This window comes from Rhododendron vialii, chromosome 7a (assembly GCF_030253575.1).
Source record: "Rhododendron vialii isolate Sample 1 chromosome 7a, ASM3025357v1".
Classification (NCBI taxonomy): Eukaryota; Viridiplantae; Streptophyta; class Magnoliopsida; order Ericales; family Ericaceae; genus Rhododendron; species Rhododendron vialii.
In genome coordinates, this window is record NC_080563.1 from 2,843,581 (window position 1) to 2,869,768 (window position 26,188).

The following is a 26,188-nucleotide window of genomic DNA, read 5'->3' on the forward strand; positions in this document are numbered from 1 at the left end:
TTACCCCGAAATAGTATAATGACAAAGGCGCCAAAAAGTATCAATAAGTATTAAATACTATGATTGCTCGGTATCAGAGGAAATTCGGTCTAAACGTTTGTCTCTAAAAGCTTCACCCATTACCCCCGAACAGTGGAAAATAGGTAAAGCTGGAGAGCAATTGTAGGGAGGTATTTCCGAACAGATACATCTAGTTGCCGAACACGTGATGTATAAGAACACGTGAAAGATTGGACAGGACTGATCGTCGATCAGTGCGTTGAATGGCGATGAAGGCCAATAACATGAGAAGTCATTGGTGTAAACTAACTGTTCGGCAGATAGAGACATTCTGATTACATTTTAACCAAGTTACATGTGAAGTAGCTGGTCCAGGCAGACTGTTCGGCTACGATACAGCCAAGTAAGGAAAGAGCTCTAATCAAGAGCGAGAGGAGAGGAAATACTCTGGAAGATTCCAGAGTAGTCATGGATGAGATCGCAAGAATATAGGATCTGAGAAAGATACCCAATGAGAATGGGATGTTCGGCTTTTAATGGAAAAGAATCCTAAAAGGACTCTTTTATAATGATTGATAAGGAAAACGAGAATCCTTGATATCGAGGGTTTCCTATGCGAAATAGGAATCCTAGGGCAACAGGGATGTTTGGGCAGCAAGCATACGCAAATCTATAAATATGAGGTAAATCTAAAGGTGAAAGGTACGCAATACGGTGCATTATTCGATATTTCCTACTGATAATTAGGATTTCTCTACTAGTACGTGATACTAACTTTGCCATCGGAGGGCCTTTGCCACGAGAGGCAAAGGTGCACTCACCCCCTGTCTATTTTGCAGATTAAGGGTTCTGACGACAAATTAGGGTTCCGGTGAAAAGGCACGAATAAGCCGTTGCAATCCAAACTGATCCGAAGCATAAGTTGTTTTCACCCGCCTACAGGTCCTATGACACGGTCATAATTAGTGGCTTAAGTATGCTGGCGACCCTAACGTATGGTACGCCATGAGAAGTTTCAAAGGGTAATCGTGCCCCCTGCTATGGTCTTAAATGAATTCATGCGGGAAGTACATAACTTAGATGAATTCGTTTAGAACCCCGTGTGCAGGACAAACAAGGGGGATTTCCATGACACGGTCATAGTTAGTGGATATGAGAAGAAGAGATCTCGTGGATGAGATCTTAGATTTCACGTAGGGTTAATGGATAGTACTAAACTGTTTTATGAAAACTCTCTATTTTACTTCCTTGCATCGTTATTATATTTTGCTTGCTAGCTGTAAAGTAAGAGGGGTAGTTGGGTTGGATTTTTCTACTGAGTGATTTATCACTCACAGATACGTCTGTATTCCGGTAAATCAGTTGTTTCGGCGATCAATTTGCTAGAGGGCGCATGATTCAATGATGGTGCAGTTCGATAAGGAAAGAATATCAGGAACGAATATTGAGTATGCTCGGGATTCTTGTCAAGCCTAGAGTCAGCTCTGAAGTTAATGTATTTTTGAATCAGTAAAATTTCTTGAGATTGTAATAGCTAAACCTTTATTTTGAAAAATTATATTTAACAAAATTTTCTTAAGAAATTATTTTATATTGTTCCAGAAAAATCGGGGTGTTACAAACCTAGCCCTTGATTACCCTATATATTGACTTACAACCTAGCCTAGGATTGACTAAACATGGAAGTTATTCTTTAGCCTAATCAACCATATCTTTAGACTTGTAAGATTTGCTTAGCTAGGGTATAATTACCTAGGATTTTTCCTAAAAAGCCTTAAGATCCTACTTGATCTTATAGTCTTATGCCTAAAGATTGGATTTGACAAGTCATGACATGCTTGAAAGGCTTGATTGGATAACACAATGGAGCAAATCCATGAGAGAAAGAGAGAAGGGGGGGCCGGCCATAAGAGGGGGGAGGGAGCCTAACATTTTGCTATAAATAGCACCTCTCACTTGCCATTCAACTCACACCTTCCCTCCTTTAACTTCTCTCTCTAAAAATTCTTATGTTCTTGCTTATTCTTCCTTTGTTCTTGAGTTCTTCAAGAAACTCATCTAAGACCGTCACCAAACCACCACTCGATCCAAAAAAGTTTAGTAGTTTAGTCAAGAACTAGTTTCGCGAGAAATATACTGGAAGCTTACCGTAGGAAGTCACTCCGTCTGATAGTCGACTTACTTTCCGTAGCCGCCCTACCGCTAAGAAGAATCGTAGAATACTTCTAACCGCTTTCTCTAAGTGTAAAGTTTAGTATATGTAGAATGTCCTTACTCTCTAATTCTAAGTATAATGTAGAGTCCTGTATACGCTATCTCTAAATATAAATAGAAGTGTGTATATTGTTTGAATGCATGAGAATTTGAAAAGTGTTTTACTAAAGGTTTGAAAAGAAATATGACTTATTGAATATCACGACTTTATTTTCCAGAAAAACATATGTTGTTTTGAACTTCCATAAGAGGAAGAAAGAACGGATTTTCCAAATATAAACTTGAATAAAAGTATTTATATTTTGATCTTAAGGATGATTATGAGCATGTATTACTTGTTTGATGTGTGATAAAGCATAAGTGGTATCCACTCCAAAGATGTCCGTCCATGTGATACTATGCTTTGTATTATGTGCTAAATGTTTAAGCATGACTACGTGATAATATGAGCATGATAAGTAATATAGAGTTGGATGATCTTGCTAGTTTAGTTTCAAGATTACAATGAATGATTGGTTACTTAGGTGAAAAGTCCTATCGCAGAGTCTTTGCATGAAAACAAGACAGAGAAATCGAGAAAGTAGAAACATGACACATAGGGTATGTTAAAGACAAGGTGTGGTTTTGAAAACCACAATGTGGCCGGACTTGCCCATTGTGTGATGTGTGTGTGTGTGCCAATGGGAACCCAGGATAGCGGAACCATTGTGAGGATACTCGGGAGACCGGAATGGCACAACTGAGGTTGGTGTGTAAAACGATTTTCGAAAGCCCAATGAGAACCCGGGACGGCGGAACCATTATGGGGATACTCGGAAAGTCGGAATGGCGGAACCGAGGTTGAATTGTCGTTTGGTTATCCGTGGAGAGGAGCCAATGCAATTGTTTTTGTGTGCCAATGGGAATCCGGAATGGCGGAACCATTGTGAGGATACTCGGGACAGCGGAACTGAGGTTGGGCGTGAAAAACGATTTTCGAAAACCAATGGGAACCCGGGACGACGGAACCATTGTGGGGATACTCGGAAACTCGAAACGGCGGAACCGAGGTTGAATTGTAGTTTGGTTATCTGCGGAGAGGAGTCAATGCAATTATTTTTGTGTGCCAATGAAAACCCGGTACGACGGAACCATTGTGAGGATACTCGGGAGCCCGGGACAGCAGAACCGAGGTTGGATTTGTTAAAAATGTTGTTTTGGTAAAAGTGAAAATGCGACACGGTCTACGATGAGTCGCACAGGAGAAACACAGATATCACTGACACTAACGTTAGATTAAAGAATGTGGATGTGTTTTTGTCATTGTTATATTGAATATGCATGAGTTGTGTAACAAATTATGAGTTTGTGTACTATATCTATGACCTGCTACGTGTAAGTTATTGGTTAGTGGGTATGTGTTATTCTATTGAGCTCCTGTAACTTATGGTGTTACCTTTGATGACCTTGACATATTGTACTGGGGGCGACGTTGGTATAATGTGTCAGACTTTGTAGATGATCAGGGTGAGCTGTACACCTTGGAGGCTTTCGGAGCCGAAGAGCTGACAAAAATGGAGGAGCAGGCGGAGCTGTAGTTAGGAACCTTAGTTTCCCTTCCTTTGTGTAATAAAAATACTCTCATGGGAGTTATGATGTAATAATGAGCCAGATTCTATTTTGATGTTTCCAATAAAATTGTCTATTTAACGTACCCAAAATTAGGGACATTACAAAATGATTATGCGTATATATTATAGAATGGTTACGCATTTTTTAGTTATTTACGAATTTTTTCGCTAGCCAAGGCTGGCCCGATCAGTTCCATTTTACTCCAAAATTGAAACCGAACCACAAATTAACCGAACCGAACCGAACCGAACCAACTTACGACTAGTACTACTTATAAAACAGTCCAAAACAAAAAATTGTTCTGTAGCGTCGGTTGGTTCAATTTTTTGATTAATATATAAACTTAATACTATCCGGTCTCCGGCATGGGAGCGGATTACCAAAGAAAACTCCTCTTGGAACAAAAACCACATAAACGCCCATGAACAACTCTGATGTACATCAAACAAATTTTTGGTTAATCCATATGGTCATTGTAAGATGTCACATCATCGCCATGGCATTTCTATGTTGTCACAGTGTATCTGCAGGAATCGAAAAAAAAATGATCGAAAAATATTTGATTTGAGCAATTTTTTTATTGAATTGTTTAATAAAAAATTATTCGGAAGAAGTCTTTTTCGGCTTTTTTTTTTTTTGGATTTCTACCAAATAAATTTATTTTTCTGATTTCTACCAAATAAATTTAAAATTACGATGTAATTACATTAAAAGATTCCGATTATATTAAAATTCGATCGAAAAAGAAAAGCAACTAGGTCTATATTTTAACAAAAAATGAGGCAGTCCTCGATTGAAACAGTCTATCTCTCTCTGTATAAAACGAATCCCGGACTCCTCCGCCATCGAAGAATACAGAGAGAGAGAGAGAGAGAGAGAGAGAGAGATGGTAATCGTTGAAGACCACCATCAAATCCCATCTGCTGCACGAGTTGCTAAGGTATGTTTTATTGAGATCCATCAAGCCCATCCATTTTTTAGTTGTAAACTAATTGAATTACTTACCTGAGAATCAATTTATATGTTGGCAGTAGACTCTCCAAAAGAGGAGGCGGCTTGCTGGTTGTCAGCGAGTAGGATTCGGTTTCCCGAGACGCCCTAAATCTCAAGGTAGGTTAAAATTTGGGTTGCTTAAAAGAGATTTCCTTTGAACTTTTTTTTTTAATCATTTTTTGATTTCCTTTTAATGAGATGAATACATACCTAAGCTGCATACTTTTGGGGAAAAGTCTAACCCTTATATTTGATTAACATGGACTTAGTTATTTCTACTGAAATCAAAGGAGCTATTTTGGAAGCGTCTGCTGCTGTTGTCGCTATAATAACATATGCAGGTAGGTATATTCCACATTATTATGCGCCCTTCGTGTATGTGCCATGCATAGCATTCTTCTTGTATGCAGATGAACTGATATGTCGCCCATACTTTGCTTATTTAGTGAACTTTACTAATTGACATTACACTAGAGTACCAGTTTTCATTCTTATGTCTGCTCGTATGTTCATGTAGACATGTACTTATATTATGGTCAATGTCCAGGTGGGGAGTTGATGACTACGGGCTCTGGGACTATTATCGGATGTGAGGATGTTAATGGAACGTACATCAGTACGATTTTGACTTCTGCTACCCTCCTTAGATCATCTTGGGAATCAAATGCCATAGAAGATGACATTAAGGTTGTTATTCTCATTATAGAAGTATTGGGTGCAATAAGATGTTGCTTAATTGTTTTCAATGAGCTAAGAATATTGGCTCTGTATGCTGGCAGGTTAAGGTGTATCTAGGAGATGATAAATTTTTTGAGGGATATGTGTCCTCTCATGATTTTCATTTCAACATTGCTACTATCAATGTCACATCTGATGTAGCATTGCCTACCGCCAATCTTGGACCTTTGGATGACAACATCTCAATGTTCCCGAGTGAGACCACATCGTTGCAGAGTCAGCGTCACTTGGATTCATTTAAAATTCGTCCTGGAGACGTGGTTGTAGCCCTTGGCCGCTTTAATGGTGCACCCCGGCTATGGTATGCTCGTGGCGAATTCAGGTACACAATGTAGACTTACTTTAAATGTAAGAGTTTTCTTGCTCAGCTAAGTGAATGTAAGACATGTCTTAGTGCATGTTCAGTTTGGGGGGAGCAAAAAACCGGCTCAATGTTAAACCGGTCCAATCTGATTTAAACTGGACGGTTAGGTTTTATATTTGGATGGTTTGGTTCTGGTTTGAAAAATGGGAGAACCGTTTCAAAAGGTCCGGACATCGGCTTCATGCCCTCCATCATGGTCCCGTAAATGCATACAACATGTTTTTCTTTCAAATAGGACAATACAAAAATTACCCATATTCACCTCACTCAATAAACCTCACACCCACCACCCCACCCCACCCATTCTATAGGATAACACTTGTCTAAACCTAATTACACATACACACAGTGTATACAACATCATGCTTAGTCTTAAGTGACCAGGTTCCAAACCAGAATCGAACCGTTGTCTAGTGGTTCGGATTGGTCCTGTCCCAAGGGTTTCACGGATTGATTCGGTTCTAAAAATGTGGAACTGTAGGTATTGGTTTGGTCTGAATTTACCATGAAAGCGAACCAATCCGGACCCTGAACACCCCCAGGGCAGAGAGTTGTACAAAGCTCAAATTGCAGGATTCCTGTAGAGTGTCCACTACCTCTATTTCGCGTCATTTTTTTCCCATTATTTTCGGTTGGTCACGGGGCCTATAATTGCCTTGTTGATTACTTACACGCTCTCTTTTCTTGCTGTGTAGTACTGATTCTTGCAGGTTTGACTGTAGAGAGCTTTTCAGGGCGAGTTGCATTATTTTACAAGTAATAATTTTACTCTCCCTTTTTCCCCTCTCATGTCTATATTGGTGTTCAATTTTGGATTAATGGAGAATGATGATATGCCACGTGCTCTGCATTTAGCGGTAGAGGCGGAGTAGAGGAAACCTGCCACACTCCTTGCCCCTATTGGAACGGAGTTGGTAATAGTTCAATAGGGTTAGGGCCGGATTTGTTATTTAATTCAAACCCGCTTAGGCTTTCGGGCTGGAGTTGGCATTTACCTCCATAACCAGCCCCAAGTCCACCTACTTATATAAAATCATAGTCTACATTTAGGCAAGAATTGTGATGGAATGTAGATCATACTTGGTGAACTGCAATCTGCCCCTGTGCTATTGGTTTTATTTAAATAGATTATACTTTATCCTTTCCATATCGCTGGCCCCTTATGGAGAATTCCACTTTTAAGGGAACATGCAGTTAATGCACCCAAGTTCAAATTCAAACCTTGGTTTTCAATATTACTCCTGTTTCACGTGATAAACTTGGAAAACGAGAAGAGTTTTGCTTTTGACTTTTCAGTTTTCATACGTACATACATTTTGGGACATCCTGAAACAGAATACAAGATCATCAATATGAGACGGAGATAGTACGTGTTTACAGCAACACTTCAACTAATTGTTATTTTTTGCTAGACTGGTATCGGGGGACCCCTTATCAATCGTCATGGAGAAGTCATTGGAGTCAATTTTTATGGTGATAACTATACCCCTTTTCTGCCAATCAACATAGTTTCCAAATGCTTGGAGCAATTTAAAAAAAATCGGTACGTTTCAAGTCAACTTGGCTCCCACATTTTTACATTTGCTTATTGTATGTTCCTGGATTTCCTCAATTATAAGTCCTCTCCCTCCCTTGTACTCTCCCTAGAAAGAGAAATTGTAGTCTTGAAGTTTGTTAGATCTCCTATGAACTAGCTGCCTTATAAATGATTTACAAAACCATCATGAAAATGTTTTTGATGGTCTAATGATTTGTATCATGGCATAGGCAATCCCGTCGACCTTGGATTGGCATGGCACTAAGTAATCTCTATGCGGCCCCCCTAGGCAAGTTGGAAAAAGTTATCTCAAAGTTCAGTATCTCAGAAGGTGTACTTGTTGATGAGGTATGTTCTCTGGTAAACCTTGTTTTAGATGGATGTTGATTCCTTGGGGCAGAATCTAATTTTAGGATGTTCGACAACATTAAGAAAAATACAAAAAATATGTCTGCACATCTAGAATAGGTGTCGCAGTAGCTGCTAAATTTATTTCTGTGGGCCATATCAACTTTAGTTGTGTTGTTCAACTCTGTGTAGTTTTCAAGCAGAATGCTAAGCATGAAATAAAAGTAGCAGTTATTTATCAGTTTAATGTTGATATTTTTCCTTGTAATTCCATGCTAATTGCTTGCTTTGTTGTCTTTGTGTTCAATAATTTTTTCTACGTCATTCATGGTTTTGAAGTGTTTGACTGTTTGATTGATAGATATGATAAATGACTAAATTAGTGCTCCCTCCGTCCCTATTGCTGGTCCGTTATGGGAATCCAACGTTTTAAGGGAACACGCAATTAATGTCCTGGGATGTGTTCTTTACTACATTGGCCATGTATTTCTCCCTTTGAAATGTAGTAGTAGCCATTATTTATTAGGAATTGTTTCAGAAAATTACGAACTTATTCTTTGACTTTCTACTAGAGACATACATTTTGGAACATCCAAAAATAGAATAGAGGACCAGCAATATAGGGCGGCGGGAGTATTTTGAAAATGAGAATAAATTGCCAAGTGTGTCTAGTATGTGCGCTTGGATGTATCCATGCTTGTAACTTGTTTATTGAGATATTCCTATTAATTGTGTCTACCTAATCCTCAAAACTATTGACTAGGTTATAAAAGGGTCCCCTGCTGAACAAGCTGGAATACGCCGGGGTGATGTTATTGTTCAATGTGGAAAAAAGTTTGTTCATGGGTTTTTGGAGGTACATCACTTTTTTCATTGCTCTTACAATTCTTTTCCTGTTTGAGTATGAAATTTTTGGTTTTTTTGGTAACATGTTGAAAGAATCTACTTTACCCTAATCCCAACCAACCTATTACCAAAGGCCAAAGGATATCAAACTCTCTCTCCTTAGGAGTATGAAATATAAGCATGAGTCCATGACTATCTTCATCCTCATTATGGTTGACCTATGAAGCACGAGTACTCCGGAAATGATGCCATACGAGTACCGGTACGGCAAAAACGTGTGGGTACGTTTCACAGTATGGGTATGGCTGCGGTACGCCATGGGTAGGAAAATCGGTACATTTTTTGGATATGCTGGGGATTTTTTTGTAATGTTCTTAAACGAAAGGCTTCCAGGTGTAATTCTAAGGGTTGTTGATGTAATTTATCTTCCTATAAAGGGAGAATATGACAATAGTTGTCCTAGAGCTCAAAGCTGGATTGCCTCAAGCCACTTTGCTCTCTCTCTCTCTCTCTCTCTCTCTCTCTCAACGAAGATGGAAAGGAAGACATTTCTGGCATTTTACTGTATGTTGCTTTTTGCTTGTAAAATAGGTTTATATTTATTATATGTAAACATAAGAGATTTATTCAAAAAATAAAAATAATATTGTCGTCGCTGTACCCGTAGCTTATTTTTGAAGATTTTCCATATTTTGTACCCTGTAGCGGTATCTGTGCTTCATTGTTGTTGACATTAGCATTGCCATCAGCAACTAGCATTATACATGTCATCCCAACAGATTAGGTGCAGAATATTTATTAATGGTTATTAGGTATTTTCCCAAATCTGCTCGTTGTTGCCTCCACAACTAGTATATGAGCTTGGGCAGCCTCTCTACTCACTGCCAATTGGTTTTGAGTTGGATGCTTTATGATAACCTGGAGGGAAAAATGGAAAGTGATATTTAATGTTATTTTCATGTCCCCTACCAATTAGGATTAGGAACTAGCGAAAAATTGCTTCAATTATCAAATTTGTGTGATCTATACATCTAAATAAAATCACATGTGTGCGCAAACTCCTAGTGATAATATGAGAGTGCTAATGATAAAAGTAGCAACCATAATTCCCATACTAGTCTAGAGCAACAGCAGGACTATAGCTATAATGATCTTAGTAGTAACTGTAAGATTTATTACTAGCAGTAACATTGTTTTGCGATAGTAGTAGTAGTTATGGTAATAGCAATGGGGGTAAGAAAACCTTTTTATATTATCACCAGTAATATAGGGAAAATTGCAACAGATGGTCTGGGGGGTATATAATATCAGACGACAACCTTTTCGGAAATAGCAGATTCCATGAAAAGGCAATAATAATAATATCAAAGAGGTGGAATAACACTTTTTTTTTTTATCCGCTGGAATAACACTGTTCAAGAAGACCTTTATAGCCTTTAGAATTTGACAGCTGTTGGAAAAATTAAGACTCTCTCTCTCTCTCTCTCTCTCTCTCTCTCTCTAGAAGAGCTGTAACCCATTTCTATGTCTGATGATTGGAGCATCTCATAGATTCATACAAAAGCGCTTCATCTGATGATTTAGCATAAACTCTCAAGCTTTGGGATTATACATTGGTGGCTAATTTGTGGATTTTTAATGGTAACAGAGCAACTAGAAAGAGATTCTTTATGTTTAAAAAGATTGAATTCAGTTTAGATGTAGGATACTATCCAGAAGTTTTCGCAAATCATTCTTAGGTACTGGAATCATCAAAGATTTGACCTATTCTAAGTCTGTCGTAACTCGCTGGAGGCCCTAACCAATGAAAGATCCTTAATTTTATTAATTCACATGACCTCTAGCGTGTAAAGTCAAAGCATGATTTCTATAAGACTTATAAAAGATGCTGTACATTGGTGGCTGTAGGTACAACCATTTACTTAGTGCACACCCTAGCCCGCAGGTACCAATTAGGCTATTAGCACACGCTCAATTATGATCTCTCTCCCAACTACACGGACACCTGTCTAAGGGAAATGCTGCCTACTCATGCGGTCCCCTCCCGCTCTCAGAGGTCTCTACCTGAAGGGAACCTTACCTAATCATGGGATGGATCCCCCTGCCTGGGGGTTCCTGCTTGGAGGGAACCCTCCCACCAGTGGTTGTCCCACTCCAGGGAGTCCCATCCACTGGGGTTTCTACTTAAAAAGATTCACATTTCTCCTCTCTCAAGCAAGCAACAATCGGGTGCTAAGTAAAAATGTAAAAGATTTGTGGAGCGGTAGAGTGTCCTTCATAAACAAGCTGTACTACTAATATTCGTGAGAGAGAGGATTGAGAGTGGGAGCGGAGAGCAAGGATTATGAGTGGGAGCAAAGGGGTTGGTCGGGGAATTCGGTAACCTCAATCGATGGAACTCTTAAGAAGACCCCTAGGCTGGCTGCAAGGTCTAGGCGTAGGGATGATGCATCGATCTCTTGGGATCACTTGGAGGACTTGCGCTTGGAGGCTGGGCCAGTGGTTCGTCCTGTCAGCTTGGTCCTCCTCGTGGGTGATGGAGAACTTGGAGGGGTGAGGAGGGGACAGGGGTAAGGGAGTTAGGACAGAGAGCCAACACTAACACAAGGCCACAACCTTAGCTAACATTTCCATTGATGTACTCTTGCATATACAATACCAAAGCCGTTTATTTATAGGCTAGAAACCCTAACAAATAAGAAACTAGAATCTAAGAATCCTAATCATAAAAGGCAACAAAGCAGAACAAAAATCAAAGGATACTACTAAAACTATAACTCATTTAAAATTGCGTATTGATCTTTAAGATACTTATGTCACAAATAATCCTCGGTGACAAAGTTGGCGTGGCTGTAGGTTCCGCACCAGTGGGACTCTGACTTGACCACTCTTAGAGCAGAAGGGGCGACTCTCCAGCCATAGCACTTAGTATCACCTTATATACATGCCAATGTAAGGCCGCCGAGTATCCCAACAATTACCTGTATAAGGAAATGGTGAGTTTAGCACCATCACATTATTATTGCACGTTTCTCAAAAAAAGGCTCTCTCGTCTATATTCCCCGCTTGGGTCTACCTCCCTCTCTGCTCCCTAGGGTGCTTGGTTCTTCACCGTCCACCTCCTTGTGATCTTAGGCTTCAAGAGTGGCCACTCTGATTACCCATCCAACTTACCCGCAGGCTACAGTGGTTATCAAGAGGAAAATCGGGCCAGGCTGGTGTAGCATGACTTACTGAACAAAAAAACTTTTGAAGGCAAATTTATGATTATAATCAGGGAATTTTGTCCTTGTCCTTGTAGCATCGATTTCAACTACGCATTAGGTATTCAGTCACACTGCTATTGTATTTCAACTAAATGAAAATGACAAATTTCTTATGAGCTATCTTCCTTTGAATCGTTGGGTACTAAAAGCTTCCCATGTGGCGTGGATGGTCTAGTATGAGTTGTCAAGGTAGCAAATTATGGGCCCCATGAAGTGCTTGAGTGGCCCCTCTGGCGCCTAGATATTGCCAATAACTGTTTTGCTTATCCACTATGAACCTTGTATATTTTCTTGTTCTTTGTATTTTTTTGAACTTATTTCCTTTCAGTTACTCATTTACCACTTTACTATGCTCCGATTGTTGGTTCAATCTTTCCTTGTGTGTATCAGTTCTATGATGTAATGTGGAAAAAGGTTGGGAAGTCTATGGAGGTGGTTGTGATGAGAGAATCAAGTGCTGCTCATTTGAATCTGAAAGTTTTCGTTGATCAGACTAGCCCCGATGAACTAAATAGGTAAATATTTTGCATGCAGTTTTTGTTTTGTCTACATATATTTGGGAAAATCCTATGTGTACCGACCATTTTGGACCGAAACCGTACCGACGGCCGCGCGCGGCCGTCTCCGGCCACCGGACGGCCGATCCGAGCCGTCCAAAAATTTTAAAAAAAAAAACCGAGGGGCCTAGCGCGGGAATCAACGTCATCCGATGTGTGTAGGGTGCTTGATCTAAACACCCTATTTTTCGTGTATACATATATACACGAAAAATAGGGTGTTTAGATCAAGCACCCTACACACATCGGATGACGTTGATTCCCGCGCTAGGCCCCTCGGTTTTTTTTTTTAAAATTTTTGGACGGCTCGGATCGGCCGTCCGGTGGCCGGAGACGGCCGCGCGCGGCCGTCGGTACGGTTTCGGTCCAAAATGGTCGGTGTATATAGCAGTACTCATATATTTGTGGTAAAATGGGTAGGAATTCATGTGTTTTTTTGTTGTTGTCAAACCTGTTCGTTTTGTTCTTTCGATGGTTTTGTCTTTATATTTGGTATGGAGGGTAAATTGGATTGCTCTCACAGTATTTTAATACGGGTTAGAATGTCGTCCTCACGCTTTTAATTGTGGAAGATACCTCGACATATTTAATATGTGAATGTCACCCTAAAGTCCATGTAAAGTTTCCCTTATTTTTAACATGTAGGGGAAAATTTTAAAGTTCTAAATATGTAGCTTCAGTATGACCTGCAAGCTGATTTTAAGCTGTTTTATTCGATAAGTCAGATTTTTTTTTTTCATTCGGTATTGGATAAACTGTTTTCACTTTTCTCTGCTACGAGGTGGTGTTTTTGGTTGGAGGTTTTTTATTCCATTCCTTTGATTTTGTACTTTGACTTCTTGTCTCAGATGGCCTGTCCCCAAGATAAATTGGGTTAAGGTTAGAACGCTAGATTAAATGGCTTCTCCGTGGGTAACATGTTCTTCCTGGAATGGTGTTTTGTTGGAACTGGAAATGTATGAACATAGATCCTGGGCACTGTTGAAAGTGATGTCCGCTTTGGGCACATTCAACTTTGTTTTGCTTTTAAGTTTGGGTGGTATTTATTTGTTGGGAGGTTTGGCTACAGGTGTCAAGAATGGAATTTTTCTTGGTGGATTGATGCATGATGTATGTAGACTAATGCGGTAATGCCCAATTTTTCCGCATATGTTGAGATATTTGAAATATGGTATTTATTTTCTCCAATAGAATTTTTGCTTCCTTCCAATATCCTCTATGATCTCTGATCGGACACCACCACCAATTCCAGCTTGCCCAGGATTGCCCTTGGCACTGCCATCCATGTTCAGCTTACACCCAAACCCAATGAGGATCATCCTTCTACTTTCCCTTCTACTTGTATGTCACAATTATAGATTTTGGGTATTGAAGTAAAGGAAACAGGAGAATGGAGGAGGTGATCCTGGCGGGAGGCGACATTCTGTGCTTTATGTGAATAAAAGCTAAAGAGTATATATTGTGTGTAATAGTAATATCATGTTCTGGTATTACCACGCTCAACTCCGAGTGCAATTATCAACATTACCCACATCTAACTCTCAACAGTGGAGAAAGTGTGCTTCCTACTAAAAAGTGTGACTCTCACATGTACAAATAACATATCGTGCTTTGTCCACAAATTAGAGCAGTAGATAATATTCATCCGCTTTTATGGTGTCCACAAATTAGAGCAGTAAATATTCATCCACTTTGATGGTGGGTGAACAAAATCATGCACCAGCACCAACGACAACGTGGTTGATTAGCAATTGAAAAAAAAATGTCCACCTAACTCTAGTTTGGATCTTTTTTAGATTGGAGACCCAATGTATGCCCAAGAGAGGCTGCCTTCTCTAGAGCTAGAAGTTCTAGTTGGCTGCTCTAGGACAGTTCCTGTGCACCTCCAGTGGTCTCAGGAGTTTTTTTTTTGTTGCAATGGGAGTTGGTTACAGTGGGGATAAAAGTTTTGACCTAGCAAGTAACAATCGGAATGGCTTTTTAGATCCAATTCCCTCATTTTTTGTTGAGAACTTAAGGCATTTATAGCTTGTTTGAAACTGGGGATTTCGAGAGAAAAGAAAGAGGACGGAGGGAGAAGTGATTCTCTCCTTCGTTTGGAAGGCCCAGAAGAAGGCGAGAGAGGGTGAGAGAAGGAGGAAGACAGGAACCCCCTCACACCCCAGTTCTGTTTCTCGTCAAAAGTGGCAAGATTCCGTGAGAAAGGGAGAGAGTGAGGCGTGTGGGTGAGAGTAGATCTCACTTGCTCAACTTCCGGCAGCACGTGTGGTCCACCCATTCGTCGGATCGTCGTCGTACTTGCACTGTTGTCTTCGTCTCGTCAAGGAGAAGCTAATGAAATAAGTATATGACATTTGTTGTTGTTGTTGGAGTAAAGCAAGAAATGCATAGATCATATAATAAACAGTTTACAAAGGAAACCAAAACACAACAGATATATGTATACAAACAAAAAGGAGCTATAAAAACTGAGCTTGAAGATCCGTAATAGCTCCAGATCAATAATAGCTCCAGATCAAAAAGGTGTTCTCCCTTGCAACTGTAGAGGTAGTAGATGACATCATCGCCCACAGTGGGCTGGATGAACAACTTTACGATTAACCTTGCTTATCCTGCAAAAAAAGGAACTTTGAAATTTCTTGACGAAGGTGGTGCAACAAAAATCTGTCTGCATAGTGAGAATCAGACCGCTCTGCTAGCTGCAAATTTATATTTATAGCATTCAAGCAATCAATAAAAATGATTTCCAAGCCCCATCCACTATGATTCTTCTTTTCTCTTTTGAAGATAACATGACATGACCCAATATACTGGCGCCATTGTCACTTTGCTGGGAAGAAATTACATTTTTTTTTTTCCTCTCTCAAATTTGCAAATTGAACTGATAATACTTATGGTACCAAGAAAGAAAAATAATCGCTGTGAAATCTGGCTAGAAACGAAACGAACCCTGAGATGGCAGGATGTTCTGAGTCTTCTGACAAGAACTCTCAGTTTTGTAGAAAACTACTACTCCGTAGTAATTGACACTCAGAATTTGTTCAGTCTATGCCAATTCCGTGTTTACGTACGTGTTATTTTACATAATCTCCTACCTCGATCTATTTCCTTTTCGTGTTGGATGAAATAATTAAGAGAGAATTTTGCATAAGTCCACTATAGCAGTTTCTAAACCCATCTAGTCCACTTCTAAGTTTCATAACCCACTAAGTCCACTAATAATTTTAATGACAAAAATACCCCACCTAAGAAACAAGGGCTTTGTTTGGCTAAAACGAAAATGTATTTTTTTTCATTTTGTTTTTGTTTTTGTTGCAATCAAGCCGTCGCCGCCGCCGCTGCCACCACCATTGTAGCCACTGCCATCACGCCACATATAACGTTATATGTGTAACAAAAAACGTATTTTTTCATTTTTCTTGATTTTTTTATTGAACCCGCTGTACTTTACATTTAACGTTATATATGTGACAAATTTCTCTTTTTGTTTTTTTCTATTTTTCTTGTATTGATTTTTTAACGTTATATGAATGATAAAAAATTTCTAACATACAACATTATATGTGTGGCAAAAAATTTCTAACATGCAACATTTTTTTCTTCTTTTTGTTTTTAGTCTTTAACGTTATATGCTGGTCCATACAAAAATATAACATTATATGTGAGTTTTTGAATATCTAAATATCGCAAAAAAAAAAAAACATAACATAAAACATTATATTTGAGCTTCTGTAGTTCTAAATCTCACTAAAAAAATAGAATATATAACATTATATCTTAGTCAAATCACATATTTTCACATATAAGTCGGAGAGGCCGCTACGTTGACCAATTCAATAAGTGATCAACAACGGAGTATATACCGTTATATATGACAGAAACTCATATATAACACTACACGATACAAAAGGTCATATATAACAATATAACGTTATATATTATTATATCTCTCTCTACTGAGAATGTTTTAAAAAAATGACATTAAATAATAACAAAAACACACATATAACCTTATATATTTTTTCAAAAAACACAACCTGTTCCAACCTTATATGTCTAGTCCTAGAAAAAACACACATATAACTTTGTATATTTATTCAAAAAACTCCAAATATATTAGAAGTAAGTCGGAAAAGCCGCTGCGCGGACCAAATCAATAGGTGATTGATAAAAAGCACAAATATAACCTTATATATTTATTCAAAAAAATTAAGATCTCTAACCATAGAAAAAACACAGATATAACCTTATGTATTTATTCAAAAACCTTCAAATCTGATGATAACGGGACACGGGACAAACAATAGACCGGATCAACCTTCTTATAATATTATATTTTTTATTTTTACTACTCCAGATTTCTCTCCAGTAAAAACAAATAAATGACTGAATCAACCTTCTTAATACGATAGACAAACCAACTTTAAAGCGCATTTATGTAAAAGCTGAATAACATTATATGATTTACTGAAACTACAATCGGAGGAGGAGCGCCTCATTCCGTCTACCACAAAGGCCCATTTATGAGGCTGATAGTCTGATGAGAAAAAACTCCACAGTCAAGAAAACAAACCTACCCAATTCCCCTCAAGTCGGGTTTTATTTGCACAAAAACTAAGAATAAAAACTCTAAAGGTAGATTCCTTCCCCTCAATTCATCATGGATTCCATGTAAACAAAGATTCTTTCAAAATTCCCAATACCTGAACGTATTGTATGTACATACATGTGAAAAATACAAATATGGAGATGGAGGTTGAGAAATTTTGAGAAAGAGAACAGAGATGGAGATACCAAAAGGTTTCTGGCCTAACTTTTCTATCTGGGATGTAACAAAACCTCATTGCCGTCCTCATGTTAGCCACGCTCGCCACCGGTTTGCTCCGCCTCATCATCCTCTTTTGATCCACTAGAAAGCAGAAACAAACCGGGGTCGTGCTCGGGGTTATTGCGGGGTCCAGCGTCGTCTTGCTCACCGTCGTCTTTCACACAGATCCGTTCTGAGAGAGAGAGAGAGGAGAGAGAGAGAGAGGGAGGGAGAGAGGGGAGGCTCAAATCTGTTTTGTGATCTAGGGTTTCTCTCTCCATATGTTATATAGGAGGGTTTTTTGGTCTTGAAAAATATCTCTTTTTCAGTAAATTGGAGTTATTAGGTTATATAACTATATTAGTGGACTAGAGGGGTTATGAAATTTAGAAGTAGACTTAGTGGGTTATAAACATGCTAGTAATTCACAGGGCTAGTAAATAATTTTTTAAATAATTAACAGGGCTAGTAATTCATTTGACATTTGTACGTTCCCTTCCTTTCAAACCCTTTGGTTCTTCCTGTTTCACAGGAAAATAAGAGAACACAAGGAATTTCTGAGAAATAATATTTTTCCGTTGATTGTTGAAAATTAATACTAATATATTCCTAACTTTTAAGAAAAATAAGGAAAACAACTTTCAAGATTAGGCTTTCCCTGTTAATTATATAAAAATTTCTCTTTCCCCAAAACTCAATTGCCACCCAATGAAAACCCAGCCCTTCTCTTTACAAAGACAAGAGTATAATATTTAGACTTCTTTTCAATGTCTTCCATGTCTTTTATTTTAATTTTTCTTAATGATAATAAGTTCTCGTCAGATAGAGTAATATGAAAATAAAGTAAAATAGTAGTAGTAATTATTTTCCTTGTACCCAAAACATTATTTTCCGATGAAACAAGGAGAGCATTTGGAGTAAAAAAAGCAGGAATTAGGCCGAGTGTATAGAAAAAAGAAAATATAAGAACTTGAGAATTAAGTTGAAAAACACTTGTCCTGATTATATTTAATTACATGATTGTGAACCACAGCTGCCGGGAATTGATCGATCAAATCACTATTACTAGCTGCTCTTTAATCTGCTAATTAACCAACCCCAAGTGTCCCCAACAACACAGTACTCTTGCTCAACTTACTAGTAGCTCTTAATTAAGCCTTTAATTCCTATATACTTATCTCTCCTATCCTAAAGAATATATGTGTTTAGGGATCGATAGGCCAGACCTTGTATCGGTCCACACAGAAAACAATCGATATCACTTGATACATAAGCAGATAAAGATAACACAAACTATAATTCGATCAAATCAAAATGATTGGTTCATGTAGACTAAAACGTTACGTATCGGTCGATAAATTAAAAGAGCAAACACTTTACCAGGATTTGAACCTAGGCAACTTATGTAAAAGAGCAAACACTTTATCATTGAACCATCAAAGGAATTTGTATTATAATTACTCACAGAAAATATATATACTTATCTAGGAAAGGGGTGCCCAATTTTTGGCCCAAAATGTGAAGGCCCAAGGCGGTGGCCTCTTGGGCCTCCCCATTGGGCCGGCCCTGCATGTGTGCATATGGGTGTCTCTCAAAAATGGAGTTAGTTTTTGTTAGACAAGGGGAACAGATTACGGTACGAAGGTCAATAGAAAATGAAGTATATAAAAAATTACCGTCCTACTGGTTAAAAAAAAAGCATGTTTTGAAAACCACGAACACATTTATCTTGATACAAATGAGTTTAATTTAGTATGCTTGGTGCATTTTTTCAAAGATAAATGTGTTTCAATTGGCTATTTATCGGAATTCAACGAACTTGATTTTTATTATACTTAAAAAAAAATCGACGAGCTTTATACAATAAACTGTTCCGATTATTGATGTGAATCCAAAATAAAAAATCAAAAAAAATCAAAACTGGACCCTCTCCCGTAAAAAACAGAAGTGATGAAAATACATCACTCACACACCCTCGTCTGTCCAAAAAGGGTAAGGGGGTAACGCTGTTAACAGAAGTGATGCCCTTCAGTAAGTTAGGGCACGTACCTGTCCCAAAACCGCCGCCACACACACACACACACACACACACACACACACACAGAAGTGATGCCCTTCAGTAAGTTAGAACGAAGGATTTGACGAAATTGAAGGAGTTTGATTGAAAGCTTACAGGTATAAATCCAACCAACCTCGATTTTGAACTGATAATGAAGGTTTTTTTACAGTAGGTAAAAGCATTTGTTTGGGTTTCGTGATTATTGGGCCTTTGTGTTTTTCCGATTATAATAGGTAAAAATACAAGCTGATACAATACCCGATTATTGGGGATTTGTGTTATTTTGTATTCTTTGATTGTTTTTTGACCACTATTGGGAACATTACAATTTTTCAGTTTTAACATGTCGGATTCTGCTGCCAATTTTTTAGTTCAACAAGTAGGATTTTAGTGCCATTTTTTTATTCTTGTACTTGATTATTATTTGGTCACACTCTCGGGGCTTTTTTACAAGTCAAGGGAGTACATCAACTGGCACCCAAGGTAGAGGTCAAGGCAGGTCAAGGAAGGGTCAGCACTGGTACCAAGGCTCTTCTACCTAGTCTATTTATATTTATATTAGCAGTAATAGGCCAACTGTTTTCAACCATTAATTTGTTAGTTTTTTTGTATGGTGGAATAGCTATTATGTTGGCTTTTGGTTCCCTTTGGTTTAAGACTTACAAAGTTGCACTGTTAGTATGTTGGCTTTTGGAAGTGCTGCAAGTGTTTCATAGTGAACTGTTTGGAACTGTTGGTTTCTGTTTTTGAAAATGCTGTTTGGTGTTTGAAAACGCTGTTTGGAACTCTTGGTTATTGGTACAGCAAGTGCAGTTTGGTTTCTGCAGTTTGAGACTTGTTTTCTGCACTTGTAGTCTTGTTTTCTGCCGGTTTACTGGTATTTAAGTGTGTTTGAACTGAAGAGTAGGGCGGTTTTTAGAGCACTTTTTGACCAATTTTTGAAAGTTTTACAGCAGCTTTAGTGCAGGTTTTTTTATACTGAATTGCAGTTCTAGTGCAGATTTTTAGTGCCCATGTAGTCCAGTTGTAGTGCAGTTTTAATGCTGTCTTTTGTGCTGTTTGTTGCTGTATTCTGAACTGGTATGAAACTGTGATTATACTTGGTTTCTGGACTGCAGTTTTGCTGCTTAGTTTTGGAAATGCAGTTAAGTGCTTGCAAACTACTTTAGTTGACTACATGGATAAAAAGTTCTGCCATTTGATTGCATAAATAGGAACATTTTACATATCATTACATAGCACTCTCATGGGTGATAATTCACGTTTCTAGCTATGATAATTCTTAATTGTATCTCATTTTGCTTGGGTTTTGTGCAGTTTTTGGAGCATCCCTACCAGTAAGAATGGTTAACTTACCAAAGTTGTATAAGAAGATGAGGCAGGTTGTGGTGGTTGTTCAGTCTAAGCCTCCTAAGTTGTTGGAGGAGGATAAGGATAAGGAAAAGGGAAAGGAAAAGGAAAAGGAGGAGGAGAAGGAAAAGGAAAAAGAGGATAGGGAAGAGGAAAAGGAAGGGGAAGGGGAAGGGGAAGAAGGGGAAGAGGAAGAGGAAGAAGAGAAGGAGGATAAGGAGACTTTGTTGGATGACGGGAGTCTTTACGGCGCGGGTGTTGTAATTAACGAACATGGATTTATTCTGACTTGTGCACATTTAGTGCCTAGGGAGTTTGAAGTAAGTATTCGGGGATGGAATGATGAGGAGTTTCAGGATGCTTCTGTGTATCTTTATGATACCAACTATGACTTGGCCATTATCAGAACTAGAGCACATGGTTCTCCAGGGTTGTTTTGCGAATTTGGTTGCAGCTCAGTTCTTCATTTTGGGATGAGGTTGTATTCCATAGCTCATCCAGATAGGCTTGCTTTTAGTATTATTCAAGGTGACGTGGGTCATCCTAAGAAGCTGAAGGAAGAAGTTCCCTTTCTCAAGAAAAAGATTTACTATAGCAAGTATCCTACCCCCGAAAAGTCATCCTTCATCCAGATAAACAATATGAATGGTTTGTCTACGTCTCATGGGGCTCCAGTGTTCGACTCCCGTGGGAGAGTGTTAGGGTTGATTTTTCTCACTCGCCACTTTGATTTTGCTATACGCCCGCGACCTTTGAAGAAATTCGTGAACTTGTGTAAGAAACAAATAGAGGGAGAGGGAGATCTACAGGCTGGAGACCATATTTGAAGGAAAAGGAAAAGGAGTAGGAGGAGGAAGTTGGGTTTTTAGAGATCAGCAGTTTGCTCTACCTCCATTTTGTGAAGACTAACTGACTGCATGTGATGTAATTAACTTCTAGTATGGGTAGGAAGAAAAATAGAAAGACTTTGCTTCATGGTGTTTGAATATCGGTCTAATTTTTGTGTCGTCTAGTTATTTTGTAAGTTGATTTAGAAAACATATTGTTCTTCTTGATTTGCTCATTTATATTTTTCCTCGTCCTTCATTTTTGCCGGAAATACCATTTGTGTATTTGCTGATAGTACCATCACCAGAAGAACCACCCTGTGGTGGACAGAATGTTGAGACCAATGGTTGATTTTCTTCAACTATCAGACAGTGTTCTTTAACAAGTGGCCCCAAAGCATCAGCCGTAAGGGAAGCACTGATGTTGCTAAGAATTGTCAAAGGACTGGCTTTTACAAGAGAGAGAGTTCCAGAAGTTTCAGTAGTTCTTTACAACTTCTTCTTCTTCTTCTTCTTCTTCTTCTTCTCTCTCTCTCTCTCTCTCTCTCTCTCTCTCTCTCTCAGCGCAACAGATCTATCAAACTTTTTGGCCGAAGAAATGTGATGACTGGTTGTTCCAACAGGTTTTGGGGGCTGGATTTCTACGGTTTTTGGTTTCAATGTGTGTGATGTCTTCATCTTCTTCTCTCGCCCTAGCTTCTTTTGAATTTTTGTTGTAAGAGTTTCTGCATGTTGATGGATTTTCCGGATGTTGTGGTGTTGTATTTTCTATATGTGGGATTCCTGTTTGGCTGAAGAATTAAATGATGATAGTGTGTCCCAACATTTAAATTTCTTCGATTATTCCCAACAATCGTATGAGTTTAATCTAACCTCGGGTATTTTTGTTCTTTTTGGCATTTTCCGCTCATTTCGGTTTGTAGTTTTCTTTTATGTACTTGCTGTAATAGGGAGACACCACCAAGTAATCTAAATACTCCCTACCTTGAGATTGTCGGAATAGGGAGAAAGACGTGAGAGAATGCTGGATCGATGGATCTACATCTAAGGCTTTGAAAATTCCAGAGGATCGAAGGTGAGTCCTTGTGTTATTTCTTATGAACTTTGACCCTACTTCAACTTATTTTTCGTTTGGCATCCATCCTGGTAGATAATTGGGTTTGTTATTTAGTGTATTATGTTTTTCAGATAACAGTTTTTACTATGTCTGAAACTGGGTTTGTTTGTTAGTTTTTCTTGGCTCTCGGTTCTCTCACTAAAAAATCTGAAACCCTTGGCAACTATTGAAGCAAAAAAATTGTAATATAGCAGAGAAGAAGAATGATTAAGAAAGTGGTAAAGAGCATAGCGGTGGTCCGGTGGATATTGTGTTGTCGCAATAAACTAGGTAGTCGAGTTTAAAATGAAGGCCTATCATGTTAGCTTGGGTTAATAGAGATGCTAATTGGGGGACTTATTGAAGCTGGTGGTTTTGCTGGTTTGTTTAACTTCCATTTAGGACATGACCTGGCAGGTACTTTTGGGTTTGTTGTCCAAGATTTGTTCAGTGGTAGATTTAAAGGTCTCAAATAAGGATTTGGCTTCAAAGGATATGGCTAGATGGTGGTTCATTTTGAAGTTGAGATGAGATATTCGGTAATAAAGAATTCGGTTGAAACAGTAGAGACCCTTTGCTACCATGACAATCTTCTGTTTTCCATTTATCAACATATCACTATCATTGAGGGTTAAGAAAATTTACTTTACATAAAGGCGTTAGAATTGCAGAATTCCTTGTGCGTGCTCAAAGACATGTATCTTTTCAATAGTTCTTGGCTTCAAGATGGTTTTAAATTGCAACAATCACAACCCAATTTCAACTGTTAGTAATGCTGGAAACCATCGCATATTGTGTCATTTCATATAAAAGGAGTCATGGGATTTCTAAATTTGCTTGTGTTTTCTACCAAAATTGTCCTGCTAAGAGAGTGCTTTAATTTTTTTTCCCTTTTTGGTGCTTTAGAAGTAAAGCTCAAAGCAATTTTTTTTTTGCCTTTTTGGCTTTGAACATTACTTCTAAACCGCAGGAAATTGTCCTCTTATTCTTTTTTCTAGAGTATCTCCAGCCCTCGAGAAAAAAAAAGAAAGATGCCTGTTGAGGTGCGGAGTCGAGATAAGTGGGACAAATCATTTGGAGGGTCAAGATACCTTATTTAAACCAAATCAGACTTTAATTCAATCTTGATTCCATCTTAATTTTCCCATCTTTCTTCTTGCTTACAAGTTACAAGAGAGAGGACAGATAACCAATGTGGTACGAGCACAGGGATTGGTGATGCAGCAAAAAGATTAGGAAAGCCCCGTCAAAACAGGAGGAGAAGACATTTGGAGCTGAAATTGTCGAGATCCTCCTACTTTATGTAGTGCTGGTATGATATCTAGCGATATTTCTTTCCATTTAATAGCATGGTTTGGTGCATGAGGTCTCTATGAATGATATTTTCTTAGGTTTAGATCCTGAAAAATGATGGTAGAGATTACCATTTGATTTTTACACTTGCTACTTCGGCCATAACAGTAGATAATGTGGTCAAAACGTTTACATTAGGTGTGCTGAGAAATCAGGGAAACTAATTGAAATTGAAGCAGCTGAGAGGACACATTTGGTCTATTCTTGCCTGTGTGTATATGGAAGAGAAAGCAAACAGCGGGAGTTTGAAGTAAATAAATGGTGGGAAATCATGGAAAGTGAGGGGTCCTAGGTCATTTAAGTGTTTTATTGTGTGTGTGAATATTCTTTATCTGACCCTTAACACGGAGTTACTCGGTAAGATACCATGCCATATATGTGGCATTTGCTCTGTATGATTATTATCTTTACACACCATTTCTCGTAATTTGTGCTTATTTCAGGTCGTATTCTAGCAGAGACTAAAGTAAGGCCGGAAATCTTAAACTGGCCGAAGGAACCTATGAATAAATGAAGCTGCTAAGGGTCCTGCTGGATAACAGATCTTATAGAGCAATGGTTATGGCCTATGTAAGGGCTGGAATGCTTGACCAAGGAGAGTTTTTACTTAGAGAAATGGCAACCCAGGATATATATGCCAGGAGAGGTTTACAAAGCATTGCTAAGAGCATATTCCATGACTGGTGATAGTGAAGGAGCTCAGAGGGTGTTTGATGCTATTCAGTTCGCAGGGATCATTCCCGATGTCAAGCTGTTTGGTCTCCTCATAAATGCTTATCTTGTGGCAGGTGAACGTCAAAAAGGCTTATCTTGCATTTGAAAGTCTGAGACAGGCTGGTTTTGAACCCAGTGATAAATGCGTTGCTCTGATTTTGATTGCTTATGAAACAAAAAACAAGCTTAACAAGGCGCTGGACCTTCTGATGGAGTTGGAGAGAGATGGTATTGTGGTTGGGAAAGAAGCTTTGGAAGTACTAGTTCGGTGGTTTTGGAAGTTGGGGGTGGTGGAAGAAGTCGAGCTTGTGCTGGGAGAATATGCCTCAAAGCAAGTCAATTGCACGTGACCTACTTTCTAGCTCAAGTTCAAGCTTTCTCTTGGTCTCCCTCCATAACTTGGCTTTCTTGGAGATCATAATTGCTAATCTCTCTCTCTCTCTCTCCAGTTACTGGACTGGTAGTGCTAGAAGGGGACAGGGGTGTTGGTGATCTAAAGCTGCAGGTACTAATTATATTCCTGATACGAATCATACGATAGGGTTTTGGTCTTTGGTACAGATACTTTTGGTCAAAACCATTCTTGATTCTTGATACCAGGCATCTGACGAGGGGAAGATGGTTAGTTTTTGCTTGCAACCTGTGAAATTTTTTGACATTTACTAGCAGAGGAATGCCTTTAGATCACCCAAGATGGTTAGTTTTTTTTATGTCCTAATAGTTTTCTCGGTTACCTTACTGGAAGTTGATGCTTCTACCAGCAGAAAGTATGACATGTTATGACTGGTGCTTTGGTGGTGTTTCGGGCATGAAAGATGCTCTACTAGTCTGTGAGAAAAGTTGCTTCATTTGAATGCTAGGGGAAGTGCCCAACCAAAGACGAAAAAGGGTCACAGCAAGATATGGTTAGCGGGGACAAATATGCGTTTAGGATCAAATTTCTTGGGTGCTCAAAAACCCGACATGTACCTGTGATTGAAGTTGCTGAGAAAACCCAGAAGAGAAGTGGTAAATTTATCTTCTTTTCCTACTTGCAGAAGATTTCCCGTGCCTCCTTCTTCGTCCTTCTCTGTTTTCAGCATCAAAAGTGGCACAGGGAATGCCCATCGGGGATGGAAACTGGTATGAATTTGTATCAAGCATTGTTCAACTTAAAATAGACTGCTATGGCAAGAGAATCACCTGTTTTGTTCTGTCCCCAACACTATACTGTAAGCAGGAGCATTGTAGAAATGCAATTTTTTTTTTTAAATCTATTTCAGTGTTGTGCATCAGATCTGAATATCTTTCACTCTGCAGAAGTTTTTCAAAATTAGAGAATGTATTTTCATTTATTTCTTCAATGGAATCTACCAATTGAACAGTCACCTGGGACAAAAAGGGTAAGCCTCGGTTGTTCGCAACATTAGTGGGCTACAAGCACAGCAAAAAGCATCATCCGCGGCGAAAGGACCCAAATCAGAGGGATCAGAGTCAGAGGCAAGTGAGGGACTCAGCAGTAGGGGCTT

The 26,188-nt window shown here is 38.7% G+C and overlaps 1 protein-coding gene and 1 pseudogene across 5 annotated transcripts; both read left to right on the forward strand.

The window, feature by feature from the left end:
• The first annotated feature begins 4,625 nt into the window (after nucleotides 1-4,625).
• On the forward strand, nucleotides 4,626-21,789 carry LOC131332293 (putative protease Do-like 14). 5 transcript variants are annotated; one of them, XM_058366437.1, is made up of 11 exons: nucleotides 4,626-4,765; nucleotides 4,860-4,935; nucleotides 5,088-5,159; nucleotides 5,366-5,505; nucleotides 5,598-5,878; nucleotides 6,616-6,676; nucleotides 7,333-7,463; nucleotides 7,688-7,805; nucleotides 8,569-8,661; nucleotides 12,308-12,432; nucleotides 13,323-13,662. In XM_058366437.1, exons 1-11 carry the CDS (start codon nucleotides 4,712-4,714, stop codon nucleotides 13,369-13,371), a joined length of 1,200 nt encoding a protein of 399 aa, XP_058222420.1. In that variant the 5' UTR covers nucleotides 4,626-4,711; the 3' UTR covers nucleotides 13,372-13,662. The 5 variants fall into 5 exon arrangements, with proteins under 5 accessions (XP_058222420.1, XP_058222423.1, XP_058222421.1 ...); XM_058366440.1 differs by having other exon boundaries at nucleotides 4,642-4,765; nucleotides 4,857-4,935; XM_058366438.1 differs by lacking the exon at nucleotides 13,323-13,662 and adding an exon at nucleotides 20,658-21,789 and having other exon boundaries at nucleotides 4,682-4,765.
• A 1,165-nt stretch (nucleotides 21,790-22,954) lies between these two features.
• Nucleotides 22,955-25,923, forward strand: LOC131331945 (pentatricopeptide repeat-containing protein At1g01970-like; annotated as a pseudogene).
• The last annotated feature ends 265 nt before the right edge of the window (nucleotides 25,924-26,188 follow it).

Excerpts from the sequence above, each read along its gene's own strand:
- LOC131332293 (XM_058366437.1), top strand. The coding sequence starts at position 4,712 with ATGGTAATCGTTGAAGACCACCATCAAATCCCATCTGCTGCACGAGTT. Across the intron at positions 5,879-6,615 it reads TATGCTCGTGGCGAATTCAG|TACTGATTCTTGCAGGTTTG; the intron begins GTACACAATGTA and ends CTTGCTGTGTAG. Across the intron at positions 7,464-7,687 it reads GAGCAATTTAAAAAAAATCG|GCAATCCCGTCGACCTTGGA; the intron begins GTACGTTTCAAG and ends ATCATGGCATAG.